Source organism: Mastigoproctus giganteus, chromosome 10 (genome assembly GCF_048544385.1).
Source record: "Mastigoproctus giganteus isolate SK-2022 chromosome 10, ASM4854438v1, whole genome shotgun sequence".
NCBI classification, from domain to species: Eukaryota; Metazoa; Arthropoda; class Arachnida; order Uropygi; family Thelyphonidae; genus Mastigoproctus; species Mastigoproctus giganteus.
In genome coordinates, this window is record NC_143584.1 from 52,319,590 (window position 1) to 52,343,477 (window position 23,888).

The following is a 23,888-nucleotide window of genomic DNA, read 5'->3' on the forward strand; positions in this document are numbered from 1 at the left end:
TGTTGTTACTAGCATGGTGGTCAAAATATGTATGAGTTTATATACATTGGGAAAAATATTTTCATTGCACAAATTTAGTACTCTATTATGTGACTAGGCAAGTTTTTGGACTTGAAAGCTTTGAATTTATCCCTTTAGAGTAGCAGTTCAGAATTTAATATATTTACATTCACATTACATTGCAAATCAGTCTTGAAAGTTTTTATTAACAACTATAATTTTTCTTCATAATTGTCTGGATAAGGCTTATTAGGTAACAAGATGTTCAGTAATTCCAAAATGTCTTTGTGACTGGTAAACTTACTGATTAGCTGTAAAATCATTGAGTCTAATTAAGGTGACTCTCTGGAGTAGCCACATGGAAGTTATGCAAAATTTTTGGCGTTCTGTCGTTGTTGTTGTTGTTATTTGGTTTTTAGGAGCATTAGCAACTAAGGCCATATTGCTCCGGGATATGCGGTGTATCCCTGACCTTTCCGCATCCTCCGTATTTGGTGGTGACGGGCTCGAACCCCGGTCTAATCAAGAAGCGTGTGCCCACTGCTGCTCCTTCCCACCTGGCTACGGAGGCGCCCTAGCATTCTGTCACTCTGAGCAAAAGAATTTCATAATTTTCACAGACGATATCTTTCAACAACTTAATAGCTGTATTGTAAAATTTGCCAAACTCTGCATCAACATCATTACTTGTTTCTTTCAGAAGCCGTTTAAATTACAGTTTCAGCCCTTTTAACTACTTCTCCTAAGTCGATCAAAGGTGACTGCAGCATTCTACTCAGCTGCAACAGATAAGAGTACAATGCTTGCATGGAAAGTAATGCAATCACAAACACAGGATTTTTTACTGAATGAAGTAATAAAGCTGCATTTTCTGTTGTTTGTTTATTATGTCCACTCATTTATTCCAAAGAAGAAATAGCAGGTTTGAATAAATCTACAAATACAGTGATTGATTGATTCATGTCACATGATTGAACATAGCTGCTTTAATCTCTGCCTTTTTTATCACAGCATAATTTACCAATCCATTCCTGAAGAAGACTGTTTCTTTTTGGTGTAAAGAAGAAAGAATAGCATGATTCCCATGCAATTTCTTATATCTTTTTTGGAGCAAGTGTGGCTTATGGCTAGAATCAGACATTGGAAAGCCCAGTGTACATGGAGTGCAGATAGATACTTGTCAAGTACTCTCATTTTCAAGCCTTTTACTTTACCACACCATCTCCATACCATGTACCAGCTCCATCGTCCTCTTAGGTATTTCAAGCTTATACTCATTTCCATCAGTGAATCCAGCACCGTGTTGACCAAATTTTTCCACAGTAGTCAATACAACAGGGATGAGTTGGAGAAAATATTCATCAAGTTTTTTTGCCTGATCTACTTTTTCCACAAAATGAATACATAATAAAAATTGTTCCCCTTTACCTATATCTGCTGTTTCATCTGCTAATGCTGAAAAACATTTGCTTTCATTTACTTTCTATACAATCTTTTTTAATATTTGGTAGCAGTAGTCTATTATTTCATTTTGAATTATTGGTGTTACATATAAAGCATTCTTTGCACTCATTTCTAAATGATTTTTTAAAATATCATCTTCAGAATCAATTCTGAATTTCAACAACTGTTGGAAATTCCCTTCATGAGCTTTGCTTTCAAAAGAATCTGTTACATCAGTCCATCCAGAATTGCTGTAACCTCTGATTTCCAATCTGTTTCGGCCACAAAATATGATTGTTTTTATAATTGGTGTCAATTTTAAACTATAGTCACAGTCTCTTGGAAGTTTTCAGTCTTTAGCATAGACATTTTGTGATACTCCAAATTCTCATGGGTGTTGAATTTATTGGCAGGAATTCTCCACTTAGAGAAAGGTTTCCTAACAAGCTGCCCAAGAAATTGATTATTTTTACCAATGCATTCTTGTGTAAATAAAAAACAATATTTTCAATATGCTCCATCTTGAGATTTCTAATAAACAAGCCAAGAATAATGAACAAACCACTTGTAGTTAAATCTTCTCTTTCCCTTATTAATCCCAGCAGATGTTATTGGGAATTTGAAATCTTCCATTAGTTTCCAGAATTGTTCAATTAAATTTATTTTCTCGTAATCACTTAATTTTTTGTTAATGTAGACCGATATGTCAAAATCATCAAAATCATTGTCATCATTAGTTACCTTTGTCGAAGTCGATAGTGTAGTTTTTTCTTCTTTTACTTTTTCCGCTTTGTCTTCTTTTTCTTCCTCATCAGAAAATTTGCATTTTTTTGAAAAATAAGTTAATAGAGAAGATCGGTTCTTTCTTTTATCCATATCATGGTCATCTGAAAATATTTATTTAAAATGCTTTACTTAAAATTCCATATACATTTAATAAAAATCTATTTTAATATGTTATAACATTATTATTGAAAGCATAATTTAATATAACAGGACTTACATTTATCAGTGTCTTCTTATGATTTTTGCTTGATATCATTGAAGTTCAAGATGATCAAAAGAAGCACAGACTCTTATCACTGCAGCGGTCAACAGTTAATCCTTTAAACAATGAACTCACAGCATCTTAAGGCAACAGCACACAGTTGAAAAGCAAAACAACTGTTTAATTTGTACTTTTGGCCTCTTTTGCAAAACAGAAAATACAATCATATTTTATAAGTTTTTTACTGTTTGTTACCTTAATACAATTAATAAAACAAAAAAAAAGGAAAAAACTCTCTGTTATGTTGCTGATACTGAAAAATATGCGAATTCTTACAGCAATTTATCACAATATTTATAATTCTTAACTTATTTCCTTTCAGAATTAAGAATCTATTTGAGGTACGAACAAATATTATTCTAAAGCAGTTTATTAGTGATCACAAAATACCTTGCAAAGTAGAAAAATTTCTCTCACACACTGTGTTTATGTCATTGCTATCTGGTTTTTTAACATCTAATCGTGGTGACATTTAATCAACATATTGAAACGTTTGAGAGAATAGAGAAGAAGCGAAATGCTTGCTGCATTCTTTTTCTTTAATTTCGAATTTTTGGTTAAGGGGTATGTGCTCCCCCCCCCACAAATATGTCCCTGCCATCAGCATTGTGCTTACTCAATCCATTCAAGGCCTTAAACACCTCGGTCAGATCTCCTTGCAGATGCCTAGCCTCCAGATGCCTCAAGTGAAGCATCTTAGGATTAGCATTAGCATTAGTAGAAGCATATAATGCAAGAAAGCAAGCTTATGCAGCATCAGCCAAAAAGTAAAAAAAAAAAAAAAACTCTCCCATTTCACCCCTCCATTCATTCCAAATGCCTGTCCAGCTCAGCCTTAAATTTATTTAGGCTATTAGCTTCCACAACAACAGACGGAAGCCTGTTCCACTAATCAACTAACCTCTTGTCCAGACTAAGAACCCCTCAGGTTCTTAGTCTGGACAAGAGGAAGAATCCCATCAGCATTCAGCTTGCTCAACCCATTTAAGGCCTTATACTCCTCAATCAGATCACCTTGCAGGTGCCTACTCTCCAGGCACTGCAATTTGCAGAACTTAAGCCTTTCTTGGTAAGAGCACCATTTTGTTCCCCTCACTAATGTTGTTGCCCTTCTTTTGTACTCATTCTAGCAACTCTACATCCTTCCTAAAATGAGGCCTCCAGACCTCTACACAGTACTCTAGGTGTGGCCTGACCATTGCCTGTATAATGGGATAATCATCTCCCTGTCCCTGCTAGCAAAATTCTTATATATCATTGACAAGACTCCATTACCTGCCCTAGCAGCCTGTCTGCACTGCCCAGTGAACTTCATATTTGACTCCATGATTACCACCAGGTTTTTTTCACTTTCCACTTCCCTGAGTACCACAGAATTGGTACGTTTCTCTTCGGTTATTGCTACCCATATGCAGTACTTTGCATTTGTCAATGTTAAACTTCAGTTGCCACTTCTCAGCCCACTTTCCCAACATATCTAGATCCAGTTGGACTAGCATACTGTCTTTACTATCGATAACAATCCTGCTAACCTTTGTATCATCTGAAAACTTGGATATTAAACCTGTTATACCTTCATCAATATCATTGATAAATATACAAAACAACAATGGGCTCAACACCAAAACATGAGGAGCTCCACTAACAACATTTGTCCATGAAGAGTAGTGTCCATTGATTACCACTCTCTGTCATTTCCCACTCAACCATCCCTTTATCCATTGTAGCAACTTACCCTTAATGCCATACCTCTCCAATTTGTACAGCAGTCTTCAATGTGCAACAGCATCAAAAGCTTTCCTGAAATCCAAGTATATGATATCAAAATTATTTTTGGTATTCAGTTCCTTTGTGACCACATCATATTATCCAATCAAATTGGTCAGACAAGACCTCCCTTTAAAAAACCCATGCTGTGTCTTAACTATTACTGCAGTCTTCTCTATCTTGTCCAGATGATCCTGCAATGTTTCTTTAACCAGTGATTCCATTATTTTCCCCAGAACACAAGTTAAACTAAGAGGTCTGTAGTTACTTGTGTCACCTTTTGAACCCCCTTTGTGAATTGGTGATATATTTGCACACCTTCAGTTCATGGGAACCTCCCCTGAGTCCAAGGAAGCTCTCATAATTATGGCTAAGGGTTTGCTTACTTCCTTTGCTGCCTCCTTTAATATAACTGGATAGATTCCATCCATCCCAGGTGCCTTCCTTATGTTTAACTTTAACAATTTCTCCTCCACTTTGCTCTCAGTTATTACAAAATCATTTAGCTCCCTGTTAGCGATTGATAAACTTCTTGGACTCCCCTCATTGAATGACTCCTCATGTGTGAATGTAGATGCAAAATCCTCATTCATTTTGTCAGCTACCTGAACATGATCATCAATAGTCAATCCATCTATGTTAAGTGGTCCAATCTAGTTCATCCCTTTCCTTCTAGAGTTTACATAAGTAAAGAACTCTTTGCTGTTTTTTGCATCCTTTGCCAAATATTTTTTTTAATCTTCCTTCATCTGCCTAACCTCCTTTGTCACTTGATTACAGACTAGTTTATACCTGCCATAGGCTTCTGTGTCACCTGATACTATACTTTTGTATATGCATTCCATGCATTCTTCTTCTCTGCCACAAGCCTCATTAATTCATCTGACATCCATTTAGGCCTAACCCTTGAACGGTATTTTTTAGTTGGAATGAAAAGCCTAGTAGCCTCCAAAATTAAGTCGCTGAAGGCTTCCCATTTAGAATTCAACATTGGTAACATCATCAGTCGATCCCACTGTACAGATTTAAAAACTGTCTGAGTCCACTGTAGTCACCTTTACGAAAGTAAAAGCCCTTCCCTTTAGCCTTACTTAAAGATGTAGTTACATCTTTAAGTAATTCCCACATCAGTACATTGTGATCACTTTCATCCAATCATTCCTTTATCTGCAAATTCTTAATGCATGAATAATCACTGCTGATAATCCAATCATGAGTATTACTCCCTCTGGTTGCCTCTCGAACATGTTGCTCTAGAAAACAGTCATCCAATAAATCCACAAAGTCTTGCTAGTGTGCGAGTGATCAAACCACAAAATCCAGTCAATATCTGGAAAGTTAAAATCCCCCATTATAAGACATTCTAATTTACTGGTCCACTCTGTTTCTCTGCACAATTGCTCGTTATACTCATCAGATTCATTAGGCCTATAGCACACACACCTGCTCATTTTTTCCTTTGCCAGTGCTTATTTCACACCGAACAGGCTCAACACTGCATTATCCACCAACATCAATTGGATGAACTTCCTTAGATTTTGTGTTTCTTAACTAACAGCATAACCCCTCCTCCCTTCCTGTCCTGTCTATTCTTCCTGTACACATTGTACTCCCCAAATTCCAATTTTGTACTGCTTATATTTGTGTGACACCTGATATCCCAACAATATCTGCCTTTTATGTCTTAATCAACATTTCAAATTAATCAAGTTTATTGACTATAGTTCTAGTATTAGTGTACATGAACGTATACATGAACTTGTTCTTACTCTTAGTTATCGTAACACAGCCCATGTATTTACTTGTTCCATGATGACTCCCCAACAACTCTTGAAATCCCCAGCAACTTTCACTCTAGGCTGCTGCTCATTCTTACAGAAGCAGTGCAAGAATCACTTGCCTCTGCCTGCGGCCACTGTTAACTTTTTTTTAGTCTGGGTATCCCCCCCCCCAAGTTAGCAGTTTTCCGACCCACCTAACACTGTCTCGACAGCATCAGCAAATATTCTTGCCCCCTTTCTGTTTAAGTGTACTCCATCTGTAGAAGCCGTCTCTCCTGTTAAGAAGTACAGACCAGGCTGGAAAAAATTCTCCCCCTTGAGCCTTGCACAATCTTTCCAGGGCCAAATTGATCGAGCAGGCTCTCATCATATACTCCCTCCTATTGTGTCTGGGCAGAATTGCAGACACTTTCACATTCAACCCTAACTCACTAAATTTTTTCAACATTGACCTCTACTTGTTGAGTAAATCTGCAGATCTTTTACTCTTAATGTCATTGGTTCCAACGTATACAACAACATCACCTTTTGTGCCTTTAAAAGATGATATCTGCTTCTTCAAACAGGCCTCTGGGGTTGGGTAAATTCATATTATGATTTTAAATGTTTCTCGCCAAACACATATTAAAATAAGACACGGAAACTAGAATTTTAAAAAACTGTGTTTACTACTATATTAACAATTAAAATAACTTTACAACTAAAAAGGATAAAATACATAAAATATTTAAAATATATATATACATCAATAAAATACATTGCTCAAAAATGCTCGGCCATGGCGGACTTACTGTAAATGGCTTCTCCCTATTCATACAGTTTACCTCGGTGGTAGAGGAAGAAGGAATTTTGCCGTTCCTAGATGTATTAGTCTGTAGAGAAGGCCAACAACTAAAAACTAAAGTCTATAGGAAACCGATGTGCAAAGGCCAGTACTCACACTATAATTCTGCTCAGACCAATAGGAACAGTGTGGTCAGAGTGTTAATAGACAGGATAAAATCACACTGGAGTACCTCCGAGATAGGAAAGAAGAATATGAACGTGTCACGGTAGATTTTACAAAGTGTGCCTACCCCCAGAAGATTATACAAAAGTATATTGGAGAAAATCAGAGGAGAGGCGAACCCTTTACTCCAATAGCCACTGAATACATTTCCTACTATCCAGGCTTAACTGAGCATATAACTAGGGTACTAAGAAATTATCAGATGCGTTGTGTGCAGATTCCAGGCCGGAAGCTGCACACAATCGTGTCACAAGTAAAAGACCCCATTCAAAAAGAGAATGCTAGTGGGGCTGTTTATAGTATTAAATGCCCGGATTGTGGGGAATGTTACGTAGGGGAAACAAAGCGTTGTCTCAAAGGACGTCTGGGGGAGCACACTAAGGCAATAAGAAATGCGGATTACGGTAAGTCGGCCATGGCCGAGCATTTTTGGCAGAAGCAACACCAGATCTCCCCGGATGAAGCTATCATCATTGATCAGGTACATAGGAATAATTCGACAGAGAACATCAATAGAGACAAAGGTTTGTGGATTCATCCCCTCTTTGAGGCTACGAACCTCAGAAGGGATGACCGATTTCATATGATGCACTCCCATTAACATTAGTAGAGGCATTTGATGCAAGAAAGCAAGCTTATGCAGCATCAGCCAAAAAAAAAAAAAAAAAAAAACCCTTCCACTTCACCCCTCTGTTCATTCAAAATACCTGTCCAGCTGAGCCTTAAACTTATTTAGGCTATCAACTTCCACGACAAGGGATGGAAGTCTGTTCCACCAACCAACCACCCGTTGGCTAAAGGCAAATTTCCGTACATCTATCCTAAAATAAATAAATTTTCTATTTATACTCCGGGATGACCAAACAGTCAGAGGAGTTAACAAGATAGACAGAATACAAGAAACAGCACCGTATTCAGCAGTCATGGGCTTGAACCCCGGTCACTGAAGGCACGTGTACTTATGCACCCGGCCTCCTCCGTAGCCAGGTGGGAAGGAGCAGCAGTGCATAGCACACGCTTCTTGATTAGACCGGGGTTCGAGCCGTCACCACCAAATACGGAGGATGCGGAAAGGTCAAGGGAATGACCACCGCATATTCCCGGAGCAATATGGCCTTAGTTGCTAATGCTCCTAAAAACCAAATAACAAACAAACAAACAAAAAAAAAAACATTATGCACCCGCGCGCCTGACCACTAGGCTACGGCGGCCCTGTCTTTCCTCAATTTGAATTTATCTGTCTTCCTACATTTTTATCCTACATCTGTCTTTCCTCAATTTGAATTTATGCCCTCTCAGGTGATTATTCTCAGCAAGAGGAAGAATCCCATCAGCATTGAGCATGCTCAAACCATTCAAGGCTTTAAACACCTCTATCAGATCACCTCGCTGGTGCCTAGTCTCCAGACACTGTAATTTGCAAAACTTAAGCCTTTCTTCGTAAGAGCACCCCTTTGTTCCATTCACTAATCTTGTTGCCCTTCTCTGTACTCATTCCAGCAGCTCCCGAGCTGCTTCCGGTCCCAGTACACAGGGAATAGAACACGTGGCGATGAAACACGTGATTTAGACCGTGAACCTGCTGGTACTTAAGATGCACCGCAGTACAAGGAAGCTACCACTGAAGAAGAAGGCAGGAGCCTTTGAAAGCTACGGTCGGTTTTATCGCTCTTAACCTGGTATATTTTAATGTATTTTATTGATGTATATATATATTTTAAATATTTTATATATTTTATCCTTTTTAGTTGTAAAGTTATTTTAATTGTTAATATAGTAGTAAACACATAGTTTTTTAAAATTCTAGTTTCCGTGTCTTATTTTAATACGTGGCTGGTGAGAAACATTTAAAATCACAAGATGATATCTGCTCTACAACGTCATCAACTTTTGCCCCTGGCAGACATACCCTGGTCCTGTTCCACCTATCCTTTTTGCATAGTATATTCCCCGTCTCCCTGACAATAGAGTCACCAACAATAACTAGTTCCTTTGGGACCAGCACATTCTGCCTTGGAGATTGTCTCTGTTTTTCCTGATGTATAGGAACGAGCTCTGTTGTTGAGCTGAGAGCTTGATGGGCCCCTCATATTAATATCTTCGAGGACATTTAACCTACACCTCAAGCTCTCATAGATGCCCATCAGAACGCTGAGTTGGCTTCTAATTTCTTAACGCTCTAGACACCTAGCACAAATAAAGGCATCGTCCTTGGCTAGATCATGTCCTGTTTTAGAAGGGTCGGCAACCATTTCACATTTCGCAATTTTTTGAGACTGTGATGCGTTGGAAAATTGCCCCCTTCGCTTCTCCCCTGAGTCACAGCACTCTCGCTGGTATGTGATCTTTGCTTCGCAGCTCTACTCTGGGTCATTATTTCCTTTTAAGTATAATTTAATTAACAATGAATTTTAATAAGATTAACATTATTTTTGATTAATTGATAATACTATAAATAAGCTGACAGAGTCCTAATACAATGCTTCGTATTACGCTATCTAGTTTTACTTTATACCTTACACTATCAGTTCGTTGAGTAAATCTTCAGATCTCTTACTCTTAATGTCATTGGTCAGAGATATATATATACATTAAGCTATTTCTTATCGAGTACAATATGGTGGTAGTTAAACAATATTGGCGCCAACACCGGGAGTCATAACTTCCAAAAATCACTGGTTAAATTCAAAATAAGTAGCTTACAAATGCTACTAAACCTATTTAATATCTGTGTAAAACACAATGTACTATGTTGATTAACAAAGAATACAGTAAAAATTTAAAAATACTTATCCCTTTATAGCAGTCAAAAATCCAACGACTGTTCTCTTCCACGACCCTACCGCCACCTTTTTATCTTTAGTGAATGCTTGCTGCATTCTTTTTCTTTAATTTCAAATTTTTGATTAAGGGGCATGTGCTCCCTCTGCCCCCTCCCTGAATATGTCCCTGCCATCAGCATTGTGCTTACTCAATCCATTCAAGGGCTTAAACACCTCAGTCAGATCTCGTTGCACGTGCCTAGCCTCCAGATGCCTCAAGTGAAGCATCTGGAAGCTAACTGAGGCCTTTCCTGGTCAGAACATCCTTTTTCTACACTAACCAGTCTTCTTGCTCTGCATCCATTCAACAGATGCACATCCTTCCTAAAAGGAAATGGATCTGTTGGAATGGATGATCTGAGTCTTCCAGACCTGTATGCCGGCCCCTCCATAGCCAGGTGGGCAGGAGCAGCAGTGCGTAGCACATGCTTCTTGATTAGACTGGGGTTCGAGCCCGTGCCACCAAATACGGAGGATGCGGAAAAGGTCAGGGAAAGACCACTGCATATCCCCGGAGCAATATAACAAAAACCAAATAACAATAAACCAAACAACCAGACCTGTATGCCATGCAGTAAGATGTGGCCTAACTATTGGATAATTTGGCAAAATTCCTGTATGTAATTGACAAAACCCCGTGAGTTGTCCTGGCAGCCTGTCTAGATTGCTCAGAGAACTTCACATCTGACTGCACAATTGTCCTCGGGTCATTTTCATTCTGCACAGCGCCTCCTTAGCCAGGTGGGCAGGAGCAGCAGTGCATAGCACACGCTTCTTGATTAGACCAGGGTTCGAGCCCGTGACTACTGAATACGGAGGATGCAGAAAGGTGAGGGAATGACCTCCACATATCCCCGGAGCAATATGGCCTTAGTTGCTAATGCTCCTAGAAACCAAATAACAACAACAACAGCATCATTCTGCACTGCTCTGAGTATGATACCACACAGCTGGTACATTAATCAGGTATTACTGCTTCTCATATGAAATACGGTAAATTGCCAATTTTCAGCCTATCTGCTTAATTTTTCTAAATCTTGTTGCTGTAACATTCTCTGATTACTGTGATTAACTACTCTGCCAATCTTTGCATCATCTACAAACTTAGATGTTAAGCTTGGTGTGCCTTCATCAATATCATTATTAAATATAGAAAACAACAATGATCCCAGCAGTGACCCTGGGGGGAACTCCACTAATAGCATTAGTCCAAGAAGAGCAGCATCCATTGATAATCAGTTTTTTTTTTTTTATTTGGTAGTTGTTGCCGTATCGGCTTCTGTGGCCATTATGCACCTCCCAAGGTTTTTACAGTACTTTGATCCAAGCCCGAGGTGGGATTCGAACCCGCAACCTTTGGGTTGCTAGGCAGGCACTTTACCCACCTGGCTAGCCCGGTCGGCGATAATCACTGTCTTCTCCTACTGAACCATCCCTTTATCCATAGCATCAACATGGTAAGCCACATTCTAAAACTGACCTTATTGCATCAACCATGGCATCATTCTACAGGGATGGGATACACTTAAATAGAAAGGGTGCAAGAATTTTTGCTGATGCTGTCGAGGCAGTGTTAGGTGGGTTGGAAAACTGCTAGTTAGGGGGGATACAAGGACTAATAGATTAACAGTAGCCACTGGCAGAGGTGGAAGTGATTCTTGCACTGCTTCTATTGAAATGAGCAGAAGTCTGAAAAACAAGATGCAGGATATTTCAGAGACTGCTGGTAGTCATTGCGTTACAAGTAAACACATGGGTTGTGTTAGGGTAGCTAAGAATAGAAACAGGTGCATGTATACCTGCGTGTACACCAATGCTAGGAGTTTGGTAAATAAATTTGATGAATTTGAGGTATTGCTCAAAACATCAAAGGCAGATATTGTTGGGATATCAGAGACGTGGTGTCACACAGATATAAGTAATGCGGAACTGGAATTTGGGGAATACAATGTGTATAGAAAGGATAGACAGGACAGGAGGGGAGGAGGGGTTATGCTATTAATTAAGAAACACATAAAGTCCAAGGAAGTGAAGCCAGTCGACATCGATGGACAGGGCAGTGCCGAATCAGTTTGGTGTGACATAAGCATAGGGAAATCAAAATTGAGAGTAGGAGTGTGCTATAGGCCTAATGACTCTGATGAGTATAATAAGATATTGTACAGGGAAATAGAGTGGGCCAGTAAATCAGAGAGTCTTATAATGGGGGATTTTAATTTCCCAGATATTGACTGGAACTTGTGGGTTGGTCACTCGCACACTAGCAAGGCTTTTGTGGATTTATTGGATGATTGTTTTCTACACCAGCATGTTCGTGAGGCAACAAGAGGGAGCAATACTCTTGATCTGATTATCAGTAGTGACTCTTCATGCATTAAGAACCTGCAGATAAATGAACCACTAGGTGGCAGTGATCACAGTGTGTTGAAGTGGGATTTACTCAAGGAGGTAACTACCATCAGAGGTAAAGGGAAGGGTTTTTGTTTTCGTAAAGGCGACTATGATGGCCTGAGACAGTATTTAAATTCTATACAGTGGGACCAACTGATGATGTTACCAACAGCAAACTCAAAATGGGAAGCATTCAAGGAACTAATCTTGGAGGCTACCAGGCTTTACATACCAACTAAGAAATATTGTTCAAGGTTTAGGCCTAAATGGTTGTCAGATGAACTAATGAGACATGTGGCAGAGAAGAAAAATGCATGGGATACATATAAATTAATGGGTGACATGGAAGCCTATGATAGATATAAGTTGGTCTGTAACCAAGTCACAAAGGAGATTAGGCAGGCAAAGGCAGACTACGAAAAATCCTTGGCAAAGGATGCAAAGAAAAACAGAAAAGAGTTCTTTACATACTTGAACTCGAGAAGGAAAGGGATGAATCAGATTGGTCCACTGGATATTGATGGTTCAACAGTTGAGGATCCTGCTCAGGTGGCTAACAATCTAAACGAGTATTTTGCATCTACATTCACGCATGAGGAGTTATTCAGGAAGGAGAATGATGTAGGTAAAGTAAACATTGGCAGTGAGCTGGATGATTTTGTAATAACTGAGAGGAAAGTGGAGGAGAGATTGTTGAGGATAAACATAAAAAAGGCACCTGGGGTGGATGGGATCTATCCAGTTATATTAAAGGAGGCAGCAAAGGAAGTATGCAAACCCCTAGCCATAATTATGAGAGCTTCTTTGGACTCAGGGGAGGTACCCATAGACTGGAGATGTGCAAATGTAACCCCAATTCACAAAGGAGGATCAAAGGCTGACACAAGTAATTATAGACCTGTTAGTTTAACTTCTGTTCCAGGTAAATTAATGGAGGCACTGGTTAAAGAAGCACTGCAGGATCATCTAGACAAGAATTCAGTTATAGCTCAGACGCAGCATGGTTTTGTTAAGGGCAGGTCTTGCCTGACCAATTTGATTGGATACTATGATGTAGTCACAAAAGAACTGGATGCAGGGAATAACTTTGATATTATATATTTGGATCTTAGAAAGGCTTTTGATACTGTTGCACATGGAAGACTGCTGCACAAATTGGAGCAGTGTGGCATTGGAGGCAAATTGCTGCTATGGATAAGGGGATGGTTGAGTGGCAGAAGACAGAGAGTGGTAATCAATGGACACTGCTCAACGTGGACTAATGTTATTAGTGGAGTTCCTCAAGGTTCAGTGTTGGGTCCGTTGTTGTTTTCGGTGTTTATGAATGATATTGATGATGGGATATCAAGTTTAATGTCCAAGTTTGCAGATGATACAAAGGTTGGCAGGGTCGTCAAGGACACTACTGACGCTATGCTGCTGCAACAGGATCTGGAAAGGTTGAACAGATGGGCTGAGAGGTGGCAAATGAAGTTTAACATTGACAAATGTAAAGTACTGCATATGGGAAACAGTAACCCCAGAGCAACGTATCAACTCTGCGGTACCACACTGACAGTGGTGGAGAATGAAAAGGACCTGGGGGTAATTGTGCAGGGAGATATGAAGTTCTCTGAGCAGTGCAGACAAGCTGCAAGAGTAGCTCATGGTGTCTTGTCAATGATATACAGGAATTTTTCTAGCAGGGATAAGGAGGTGATTATTCCCTTGTATAAGGCAATGGTTAGGCCACATCTTGAGTACTGTATACAGGTCTGGAGGCCTCATTTCAAGAAGGATGTAGAGCTGCTGGAACGGGTACAGAGAAGGGCAACAAGATTAGTAAATGGAACAAAGGGTTGCTCTTACGAAGAAAGGCTTAAGTTTTGCAAATTACAAAGTCTGGAGACTAGGCACCGGCGAGGTGATCTGATAGAGGTGTACAAAGCCTTGAATGGTTTGAGCATGCTCAATGCCAATGGGATTCTTCATCTTTCTCAGAATAATCACCTCAGAGGGCATAAATTCAAATTGAGGAAGGACGGATGTCGGATAGATGTGCGGAAATTTGCCTTTGGCCAGCAGGTGGTTGGTTGGTGGAACCGACTTCCATCACTTGTTGTTGAAGTTGATAGCCTAAACAAATTTAAAGCTCAACTGGACAGGTATTTCGAACGAACGGAGGGGTGAAATGGGAGAGGGTTTTTTTTTTTTTTTTTTTTTTTTTTTTGGGCTGATGCTGAATAAGCTTGCTTTCTTGCATCGTATGCCTCTACTAATGCTAATGCTAATGGTAAGCCACATTCTAAAACTGACCTTATTGCATCAACCATGGCATCATTTTATGCCCATTAATAATATTGAGAAACTGATTTTATTATTATTATTATTATTATTATTATTATTAGCTATATGGTGCAAAGAAGCCTGAGGCTTATGCTACACCAGCCAAAAAAAAAATTCCCGAGTTACCCTAAGAGAGAGAGAGAGAGAGAGAGAGAGAGAGAGAGACAAAAGTAGACAAAAAGAGAGAGACAAATCTCAGGACCCTGGGTGTGCCAAACCCAATTTGTAGCATACCAGATGCAGGATGGTCATCTGGCTGGACAATTAAATATTGATATTATCTACTAAATTATTCATTAAGTATGTAGGAAAGTGTTTAACTCTGATTCACTGCTGTGTGTGTTTTTCATGTGCTATTTTTTATATATTTTGAAGAATTTCCTTGTGAATATCCTTGTGATATTCACTCATTTCTTTAATGGATCTATTAAATTTAGTAAACATATAATTTTAATAATAAAAATTATACTTTCTAGTAATACATAACATTATAAATTCTGAAGAAAAAATATATAACAGTAAATCATTTTAAGGTGATATATTACTTATGGACACAAAAAATTATAAGATATATTTGTGGACACATAACAAAATTACATTACTTATGAACACATAAAAAACACATTACTCAGTATAGCAGTGGGTATGAAATTCCTATTCTTGTGGCATTTTAATGAAAATACCACAAGAATAGGAAAGAGGATATCAAATAAGAAAGACCTGTCTATAAACAAACTGTCCAGATCGCTGATTTTTGTTTAATACCCTCTTGCATCTATGTGACATTAGAGTTGTCTAGAGAACTTTTTACTGTATTTAATATTAATTAAACAGCTTATTTAACACAGTAGTTTAAATTGCAATATAAAACTAAAATTTTTCTATAGCACATCTTTTAAAAATGCTAAATAATTTAGGTAAACCAAGCAAGCCCACAGGACCCTTGGAAGTTTCTGATATCCATGCTGAAGGGTGCAAATTAAAATGGAATAAACCAGAAGATGATGGGGGACTTCCTCTACAGAATTATGTTGTTGAAAAAATGGACACTGAAACTGGACGTTGGATACCCGTAACAACTACTAGAGAACCAGAAGCAGAAATTTCTGGTCTTGTTCCAGGCAAAGAATATAAATTTAGAGTAAAAGCTGTAAATCCAGAAGGCGATTCAGAACCATTAGAAACTGATGTGGCAACTGTAGCTAAAAATCCTTTTGGTGAGTCATATAGTTGATTATTTTATTCACAATATATATATTTCATTAATATCTTTTTTTATACATAATGCTATATTACAATATGCTTTTACATGTCATGATCAATAATTTTGCTACTCTGTAATACACATTTTTCTGACAGCCAAGTTTTGGCCATTTTTCACGTTTGATTTTATCATCATTTATTTGACTTGATAAGTTTCTGAGCTGATTTTTGTAATCTAATATTCTGCAGAAATTAGTTATCATACAGTTGGTTTGCTGTCATCATTGCCATTCCACCGTATGCAGGACTAGATGGTAGCTGATTTTCAACAACAAATGCCTTGAGCGATGTTTTTCTCAGTGGCCAAAACTGTCTTTTGACTTGTGAGAGAGCTCCAACCTTATTTTGTTCTTTACGTTTTCAGACTTTCAGTATGTGATATTTTGAGACACCAGTGGATATCATGACAAGATCCAGTATTGCTTTAATTTGGTGGATAAAATTTTTTTTTTTTCTTACTAGTCACTAGTATCCAGTAAGGACAAATACATTTTCCATCTGTTCTCATCTGGTTCACCTGATTGAAACAAATGCAGAATAAACCTTATGAAGCTATTAGCATTGGAATTATTTGAGGCATATGATGCAAGAAAGCAAGCTTATAGAGCATCAGCCAAAAAAAAAAAAAACCTTCCCATTTCACCCATCCAGTCACTCCAAATGTTTGTCTAGTTCACCCTTAAATATATTTAAGCTATCAACTTCCACAACAACAGATGGAAGTCCATTCAGCAATCAACTACCCGCTGGCTAAAGGCAAACTTCTGTACATCTATTCTACCACATCTGTATTCTATACATCTATTCCATTACTAGTGATAATACTAGCATTAGCATTATTAGAGGCATATGATGCAAGAAAGTAAGCTATATAGCATCAACCAAATAAAAAACCTCCCATTCACTCCAATTGTTTGCCTTGAACTTATTTAAGTTGCTGACCTCCACTACAACAGATTGAAGTTTGTTCCAACTAACAGTCACCTGTTGGTTAAAGGTGACTTTCAGCACATTTATTCTACAATTGTCTTTCCTCAGTTTGAATGTATGTCCCCCTCAGGTGAGTAATCTGAGCAAGAGATAGAATCTCATAAGCATTAAGCTTACTCAAACCATTCAAGGCCTTACACACTACAGTTAGATCACCTCGCAGGTACCTAGTCTTCAGAAGCTGTACTTTGTAGAACTTAAGTCTTTCTTGGTAACATCAACCCTTTGTTCCATTCACCAATCTTATTGCGCTTCTCTATACTCATTTGAGCAGCTCTACATCTTTCCTAAAATGAGGCCTCCAGACCTGTATACAGTACTCAGGGTGTGGCCTAACTGTTGCCTTATATAAGGGGACAAAACATCCCCTTATCCCTGCTAGAAAAATTCCTGTATATCATTGACAAGACACCATGAGCTACTCTTGCAGCCTGTCTGCACTACTCAGAAAACTTCATATCTGACTGCACAATTATCCCCAGGTCCATTTCATTCTCCACTACTCTGAGTGTAGTACCATCCAGTTGATACATTACTCTGGGGTTACTGCTATTGGTGCAGTACTTTAATTACTGCACCAATGCAGTACCCATATGCAGTACTTTAATTTGTCAATGTTAAACTTCAGTTGCCACCTCTCAGTCCATCTGCTCAAATTTTCCAGATCCTGTTGCAGTAGAATGCTATCATTAACAATTTTGCCAACCTTCCTATTGTCTGCAAACTTAAACATTAACCTTGATATACCTTCATCAATATCATTGATAAATACAGAAAACAACAATGGGCCCAACACCGAACCCTGGGTGACTCCACTAATAACATTAGTCCACAAAGAACAGTGTCCATTGATAACCACTATTTGTCTTCTCTCACTCAACCATTATTTTATCCCTTGTAGCAACTTGTCCTTAATGTCATAATGCTCCAATCTGTACAGTAGTCTTCCATGTGTCACATTATTAAAATATTTCCTGAAATCCAAGTATCAAAATTATTTTTTGCATCCAGTTCCTTTGTTACCACATCATAGTATCCAATCAAATTGGGCAGACAAGACTTCCCCTTAACAAACCCATGCTGTGTCTGACCTATAACTGCAGTCTTGTCTAGGTGATCCTTCATTGCTTCCCCAACCATTGACTCCATTATTTTCCCTGGAACTGAAGTTAAACTAACGTCTGTATTTAGTCGTGTCACCCTTTGATCCTGCTTTGTGAATTGGGGACACATTTGCACATCTTCAATCCATGAGGATCTCCCTTGAGTGGAAGGAAGCTTTCATAATTATGGCTAAGGTTTTGCTTCCTTTAATATAACTGGATATATCCTATCCACCCGTTGCCTTTCTTATGTTCAATTTCAACAATTTCTCCTCCATTTTAGCCTCAGTTATTACAAAATCATTTAGCTCCCTACCAGAGTTTGATAAGCTTCTGGCCTCCACTTCCCTACAGACCTTCTGATGTGTAAATGTAGATGCAAAATACTCATTCAGGGTGTCAGCTACCTCAACAAGTTCATCAACAATCGAACTGTCAATGTCAAGTGCACCAATCTGATTCATCCCCTTTCCTTCTAGAGTTTACATAAGTAAAGAAGCCTTTACTGTTTTTTTCTTTGCATTGTTTGCCAAAGATTTCTTGTAATCTGCCTTTACTTCCCTAATGTCCTTTGTGACTTTAATACAGACTATCTTATATCTACCATAGGCATCTGGATCTCCTGATAATTTATGTGCATCCCATGCATTTTTCTTCTCTGCCACGAGTCTAATCGGACATCCGTTTATGCCTAAAAACCTTGACCAGTGTTTTTTAGTTGGTATTAATAGCCCAGTAGCTTTCAAGAGTAATTTCTTGAATGCTTCCCATTTAGAATTTGCTTTTGGTAACATCAGCAGTTGGTCCCACTGTTGGCTCCATAACCGCGGCATCTATGGTTAATTGCTTTTCTGCTATTCGGCCATTATGTTCTGGCTGTCCAAGTGGCCTGATATCTTCCCAGTTATGCAGCTGGTCAGGAACTTGTACATTGTTGGGAGGCCAGTGATTGGCCTATATTTCGCTGGGTTTCTTGTATCTTCATCTTTAGGCTTCATATATGTGGTTCCTTGAGTGAGAAACTTCAGAATTGTCTCTGGGTGAACTGCTCTGCCAGATGCTTCTGTGCAAGTGAGCTTCTTGTACCAGTAGTTGTGGACATTATATATTCCTGGAATTCACCAGTTTCGAGAGTTCCTGATCATCTGTTTTACTACTTCTTTCCAAATCTCCCATCCTCTCATTTCTTGTACTTCCTTGGTTTTCTTGCATTCTGGTTCTATCCAGGTGGCTCGGCTGTTATGTCTTACTTCCCTGCTCCATATGTTTCCCCAGAACTCCTCAATCGTCTTCTGCTCTTGTGGTCCGTTTCCTTCTTTCCCATCTTCTCCGAGATTCCTGTAGAAGCCTCTTTGGTCCTCATCGAAGATTCGGTTGTTTATTTTCCTCTGGAAGCTCTCTTTGTATTGGCGTATTCTCTTTCTGAGTGCAAGGAGGTTTTGCTTCAATGTTCCAAGTACTCTCCTGTTCTCTAGTTTTTTGTCTCATGTTTGCTATGGTCGCTCTCTCTCTTGAGGATGCTCTTCACTTTTCCAATTAATTTCTTACTCCTATTGGCCCATTGGTACTGGATCAATTGGCCTATATTGACTCTTAATTCTTCTATCTTCTGCTGAAGTCTTCTTTTTCAAGCTGGTGGTTCCTTCTGTTTTTGATTCTTCTGCTGCTGGTCTCTCACTTCTCTTCCATTAATCCTGGTGGCTGCTATAGCAGCACAGTACATGGCTGTGTGAATGGTCTCCAGTGTTGCACCATTGCTGTTGAGGTAATGCGGTTTTATGTGTCGATTCAGGTGGTCTGTGACTCTCCACAAGGTTGTATTTGGCCTCTGCTTCGGTATCACGTGAGTCTTTGTGGGGGTCCGTTCCTTCGAATTCTGTTAGGGCCTTCTTCCACTCGTTCTCTACTCTGGATATCATGACCCCCATCTCTTTCCACTTCAGCTGCTGAGGGTTATATTTCTTCTTGCTCTTCCTCCTCTGCTTTGGTGGGGGTATGTTCTTCCTCCTCTGGTTCCGTATTCTTTATCCTTTGTAGATGATTGCCTCATGTCCTGCTTGATTTTTTCCAAGGTTGCAGGAGCTATCAGGTTCATCGTGACGATGGTCCTTCTCTTGTTGCTATTTGCTGTCCTGAATATCCGGGAATCGTTATTATTATTATTATAAGTTGAAACATTTCTAAGAAGTTCATATGAATTTTATGGATATTTTGGTTCATTTGAATTTTATGGATATTTTGTCAAATAAAGAAATAAAGCTAGTACAGGCATGCAGGTGAACATTCTTCTTCGCGTTTTGAATTATAGGCATTAAATTTCTGTTTGTGTGTATGTTGGTGCCCAGAATTTAAGAAGTGACCTTCAGGCTTATATTGAAATTTAGTCAACTCATTGTAATTGGATTCTTTTTGTTTCCTTAAAGTTCTAAACAACATTTTTGAAGCCAAACAATGTTTCTCTTTAACTGATTTGTTATTCCTTTAATCTGACTTAACCTCTTGATTTGCAGATCCACACAGATTTGTTTTTAACATTGAGCTAAGTGAGAACTCAGAATTTGCTGCCACTGAACATGAAATTACCATTGTTATTCAGTGCATTCAGAAATTGTATCATCAAGTCCCAGCTTTATGTAGCTAAAATTATAACCCCCATGGAAGGGGGGAAGTAATGCTTTTAGCAAAGAAGCAAAAGTTATAACACTTAGTATGCCTCTGATATTTTCATTCCTAAAAATATTTTTGTGTGCGTGTTGATACAAAATATTTTACAGTTATCAATGACCTGAACAGTATCATCATTCATATTTAATGGACTAATTTTGTTCATTCCTTTCTTTTAGCATTAGAAAGAAATAAAGATAACATTGCCACTTTTCTTTGTATTCATAACCAAAGACTTTTCATAATCTGCCTTAACTTGCATAACCTTTGTATTGACTTTATTACAGACTAATTTTTACTTACTATGGGTTTCTCTGTCCCCTAATAATTTATAATCATCCCATGCATTTTGCTTCCCTGCCACTGGATTCATCTGACATCCATTTAAGTCTAAACCTTGAACTGTATCTCTTAGTGAAACAGCCCAATAGCTTTTCTGATTATTATCCTGAATGCCACCCATTTAGAATTGGCATTTGGTAATATCATTGGACAGCTTCTAGTTAGTTTTTGAAATAATTTAAGATTTTTTTTTTTTTTTTTTTTTTTTTTAATATTCTAAAACTGTCACTTTGGTTATTTTTGTATTTAGGTAAGTATTTGGAAAGCTACAGCTTAATATTTAGATAGCCTTTGCTATTAATAATTTTGTTGGAAACTTCATCACTTTTGTTTGGTAGCTTAAATTTAATTTCCTTAGTGATTTAAGTTTTGTCAACGGTTTTAATTTCCTACAATAGTTTGTTAACATAAATTCTGTAATATATTGTAAATTTAAATTTTGTAACCTTTCTAAAGTACAAATTTTACTAAATTATGGTTGCTACACGATCCGCTTACAATACAACGTCCAGGGACATTGGGACTGAAAGGAAAATTCCTGCAGGCATTTCTGGTGTGAGTCACGACTTCGTCATTTTTAAAGCCTGTGGCATGTATTCTAAGGCATGTCTAGTAGGCAGACCTAGCTAAACTGACAATTATTTTCTTTGCAACCAATGTAAGGAGGGCACTGATCTCAAATTACAACTTGGTGCATTATGAGAAGAATTTGTCACTGAAGAAATGAGTGCTTGATCTAGAAATAAATGTAACTGGGACTCAAGTATCTCCTAACCTGTCAAGTGATGCACCCTCAATTAGGAATAGTCAAGTGCACACTGCTCTAGTTGAAGGTGATCTATTTTTATTGGGAAACTCTATTGTCAAGGAAATGGGTACCATTTTTTGTAATAAAGATAGGTTGTCCAGAACCAGAGTCTCTTTACCAGGAGCAACAATTGGTGTTACCAACAGATTGTCAGATTTTAAGGGAAGTAAAGTGTGTTTAGGGTCAAGCGGCACCAGGGGTTTCCTCCATCTCCACCTAGTTTACATTGTGGGTGAACCAGTTGACTGGTAAAGCCAGAGATTTAAAAATGTATGGACTTTGTATATGTGTGATGCATTGTACCATTGTTCATCTGGTCATTTAGCTGCCAGACCCCTACTGAGGCCCGACGTTGCTCCACTTTAGCCCCATGGAGGCAGACCAGGTACCCACTAGTATATAGTTCACTCCGGCAGGTCCTGCCACCTAATTTCCTGAGATTTCAGTGGCTAGGAGCTAAAAAAAAAAAAAAAAATCGCTTATGTGTCACGGAAACGCTAGGCAAAGTCCAAAATGTTGGGCAAAATTAATTTAGATTGGTGATTTTTGATTGTGTGGGGCGTGTTCACGTTGCTGTCAGATAGAGTGGGGTGAAGGCTGAAGACTGGGGGGGGGGATTGATAGAAATATGGAGCCGAAAGGGAAGGCAACTCCAGTTTACAGTGGGGCATGCCCATGCCCCACCAGAGGGAAGAAATAGGGTGGCAGAGGGGGACAGCAAACTGTCCCCTCCCCTCCCCTCCCTGCCAGGAAGAGGTGAGACAGTGAGCCAGACAAGGGAGCTAGCTCAGGTTGCCTGTGTGCATGGGTGGGAGCAAACCAGACCGCAGGTTCAAGTCCGCACCATCCAGAAAAACTTGAGGCCCAGCAGAGGCGATCCAATGTTGCTTTGGCTGAAGAGGTTGTGCAAAATGTCATAGTTGGAAGTCACTCATGGGACTGTTGTCCCGTCCGGTAGTCAGTGTTCTGGGAAGTGGAGTTTTGTCACTTCTCGGAAGAATTCCAGTTTTGTCCTGCATGATGAATCAAGCAGTCAAACCTGATGTCTGGTTGGGGGTCTCTGAGAAGCTTTGTTTGACATGTCTATTTGAGGTTTGCAGGCAGAGGAATGGTCAATCATCTGGCATACAGGTTTTGGACAAACTTGGTGAATGCTATATATGAGGCTTTGTCTTCCAGTAAGTAGTGTTCCCGGTTTTTGGGATTAAGGCGCACTTGGATGATTAATTCAACATGAAGATCTTCATAAAGTTCGCAGTCATGCATCTAGTGTCCCCAGGTCTCCACAGAGCCACATGCACACATTGGGTTGTTTTCGAGTCCGAGTAGGTGTAATTTGTGGCGGATCGCTCCATGTCCTGTTAGGAGATACATGCTGTACAATCCAGGGCAAAGCCATGCCGGATACTGTAGGTATATTTGCTGCAGATTGGAGAGGAACCTCCGCGTGACTTCCCCTTTTGTGGAGGTCGTCCAGCGCTGCTGCCATATTGATTGCAAATAGATCTGGAGTCCTTTCTTCTCCACTGTCCGATTTGCAGTTGGGTCTGTGGTGTGATCCTGGAAGGTAGTTGGATTTCCGCATCAAAGCTGCTGTAACATGCCTAGGTTGCAGGTATGTTCAAGGCATGTTGCAGGCGAATCAGTTCAAGATCAAGGGGGAGGGTCCAAGTGAATACTTGCAGCGCATGAGTAGATACGGTGCTGCACACTCAAATCGGTCGGTGAATGATGATGAATAGCCAAAGATTTACCACCGTAGAGGCCTTATGGTGCCAGACACCAGAAGCATATGCAATCGCAGGGATGATGGCTGCTTTGTAAAGTATTGCTAGGGTTCTTCTTTTCAGTCCCCAGTTGTGGTGGGTAATCCTCGCAAGCATGGCAGCATAGTTTTTCATTTTCTTCTGGATGTATTTTAAGTGGGGTGTAAACGATAAATTTCAGTTCAGGATCATTCCTAGGTACTTGAGTTCTGTGGCCAACTTGATCATTCTGTTGTAGATTTTTATCTGCGGTGGTCTGGTAAGAGTTAGATATCCCTTTAGTAGGATATATTGGGTTTTGGTGGCAGAGATATTAATGTGATGAGTTTCAGTCCACTCTCTTAGTGTAGAAAGTGCTGAGTTGGC

At 39.1% G+C, this 23,888-nt stretch overlaps 1 protein-coding gene across 2 annotated transcripts in view; it reads left to right on the plus strand.

The window, feature by feature from the left end:
* Positions 1-23,888, plus strand: part of LOC150079033 (twitchin-like) — a 2,795,346-nt gene that overhangs the window by 1,236,797 nt on the left and 1,534,661 nt on the right. For both annotated transcript variants that reach the window (XM_090382361.1, XM_090382360.1), the window contains one exon: positions 15,504-15,803. In XM_090382361.1, coding sequence (XP_090238487.1) covers positions 15,504-15,803 — 300 coding nt within the window. The remainder of the gene's footprint in view (positions 1-15,503; positions 15,804-23,888) is intronic.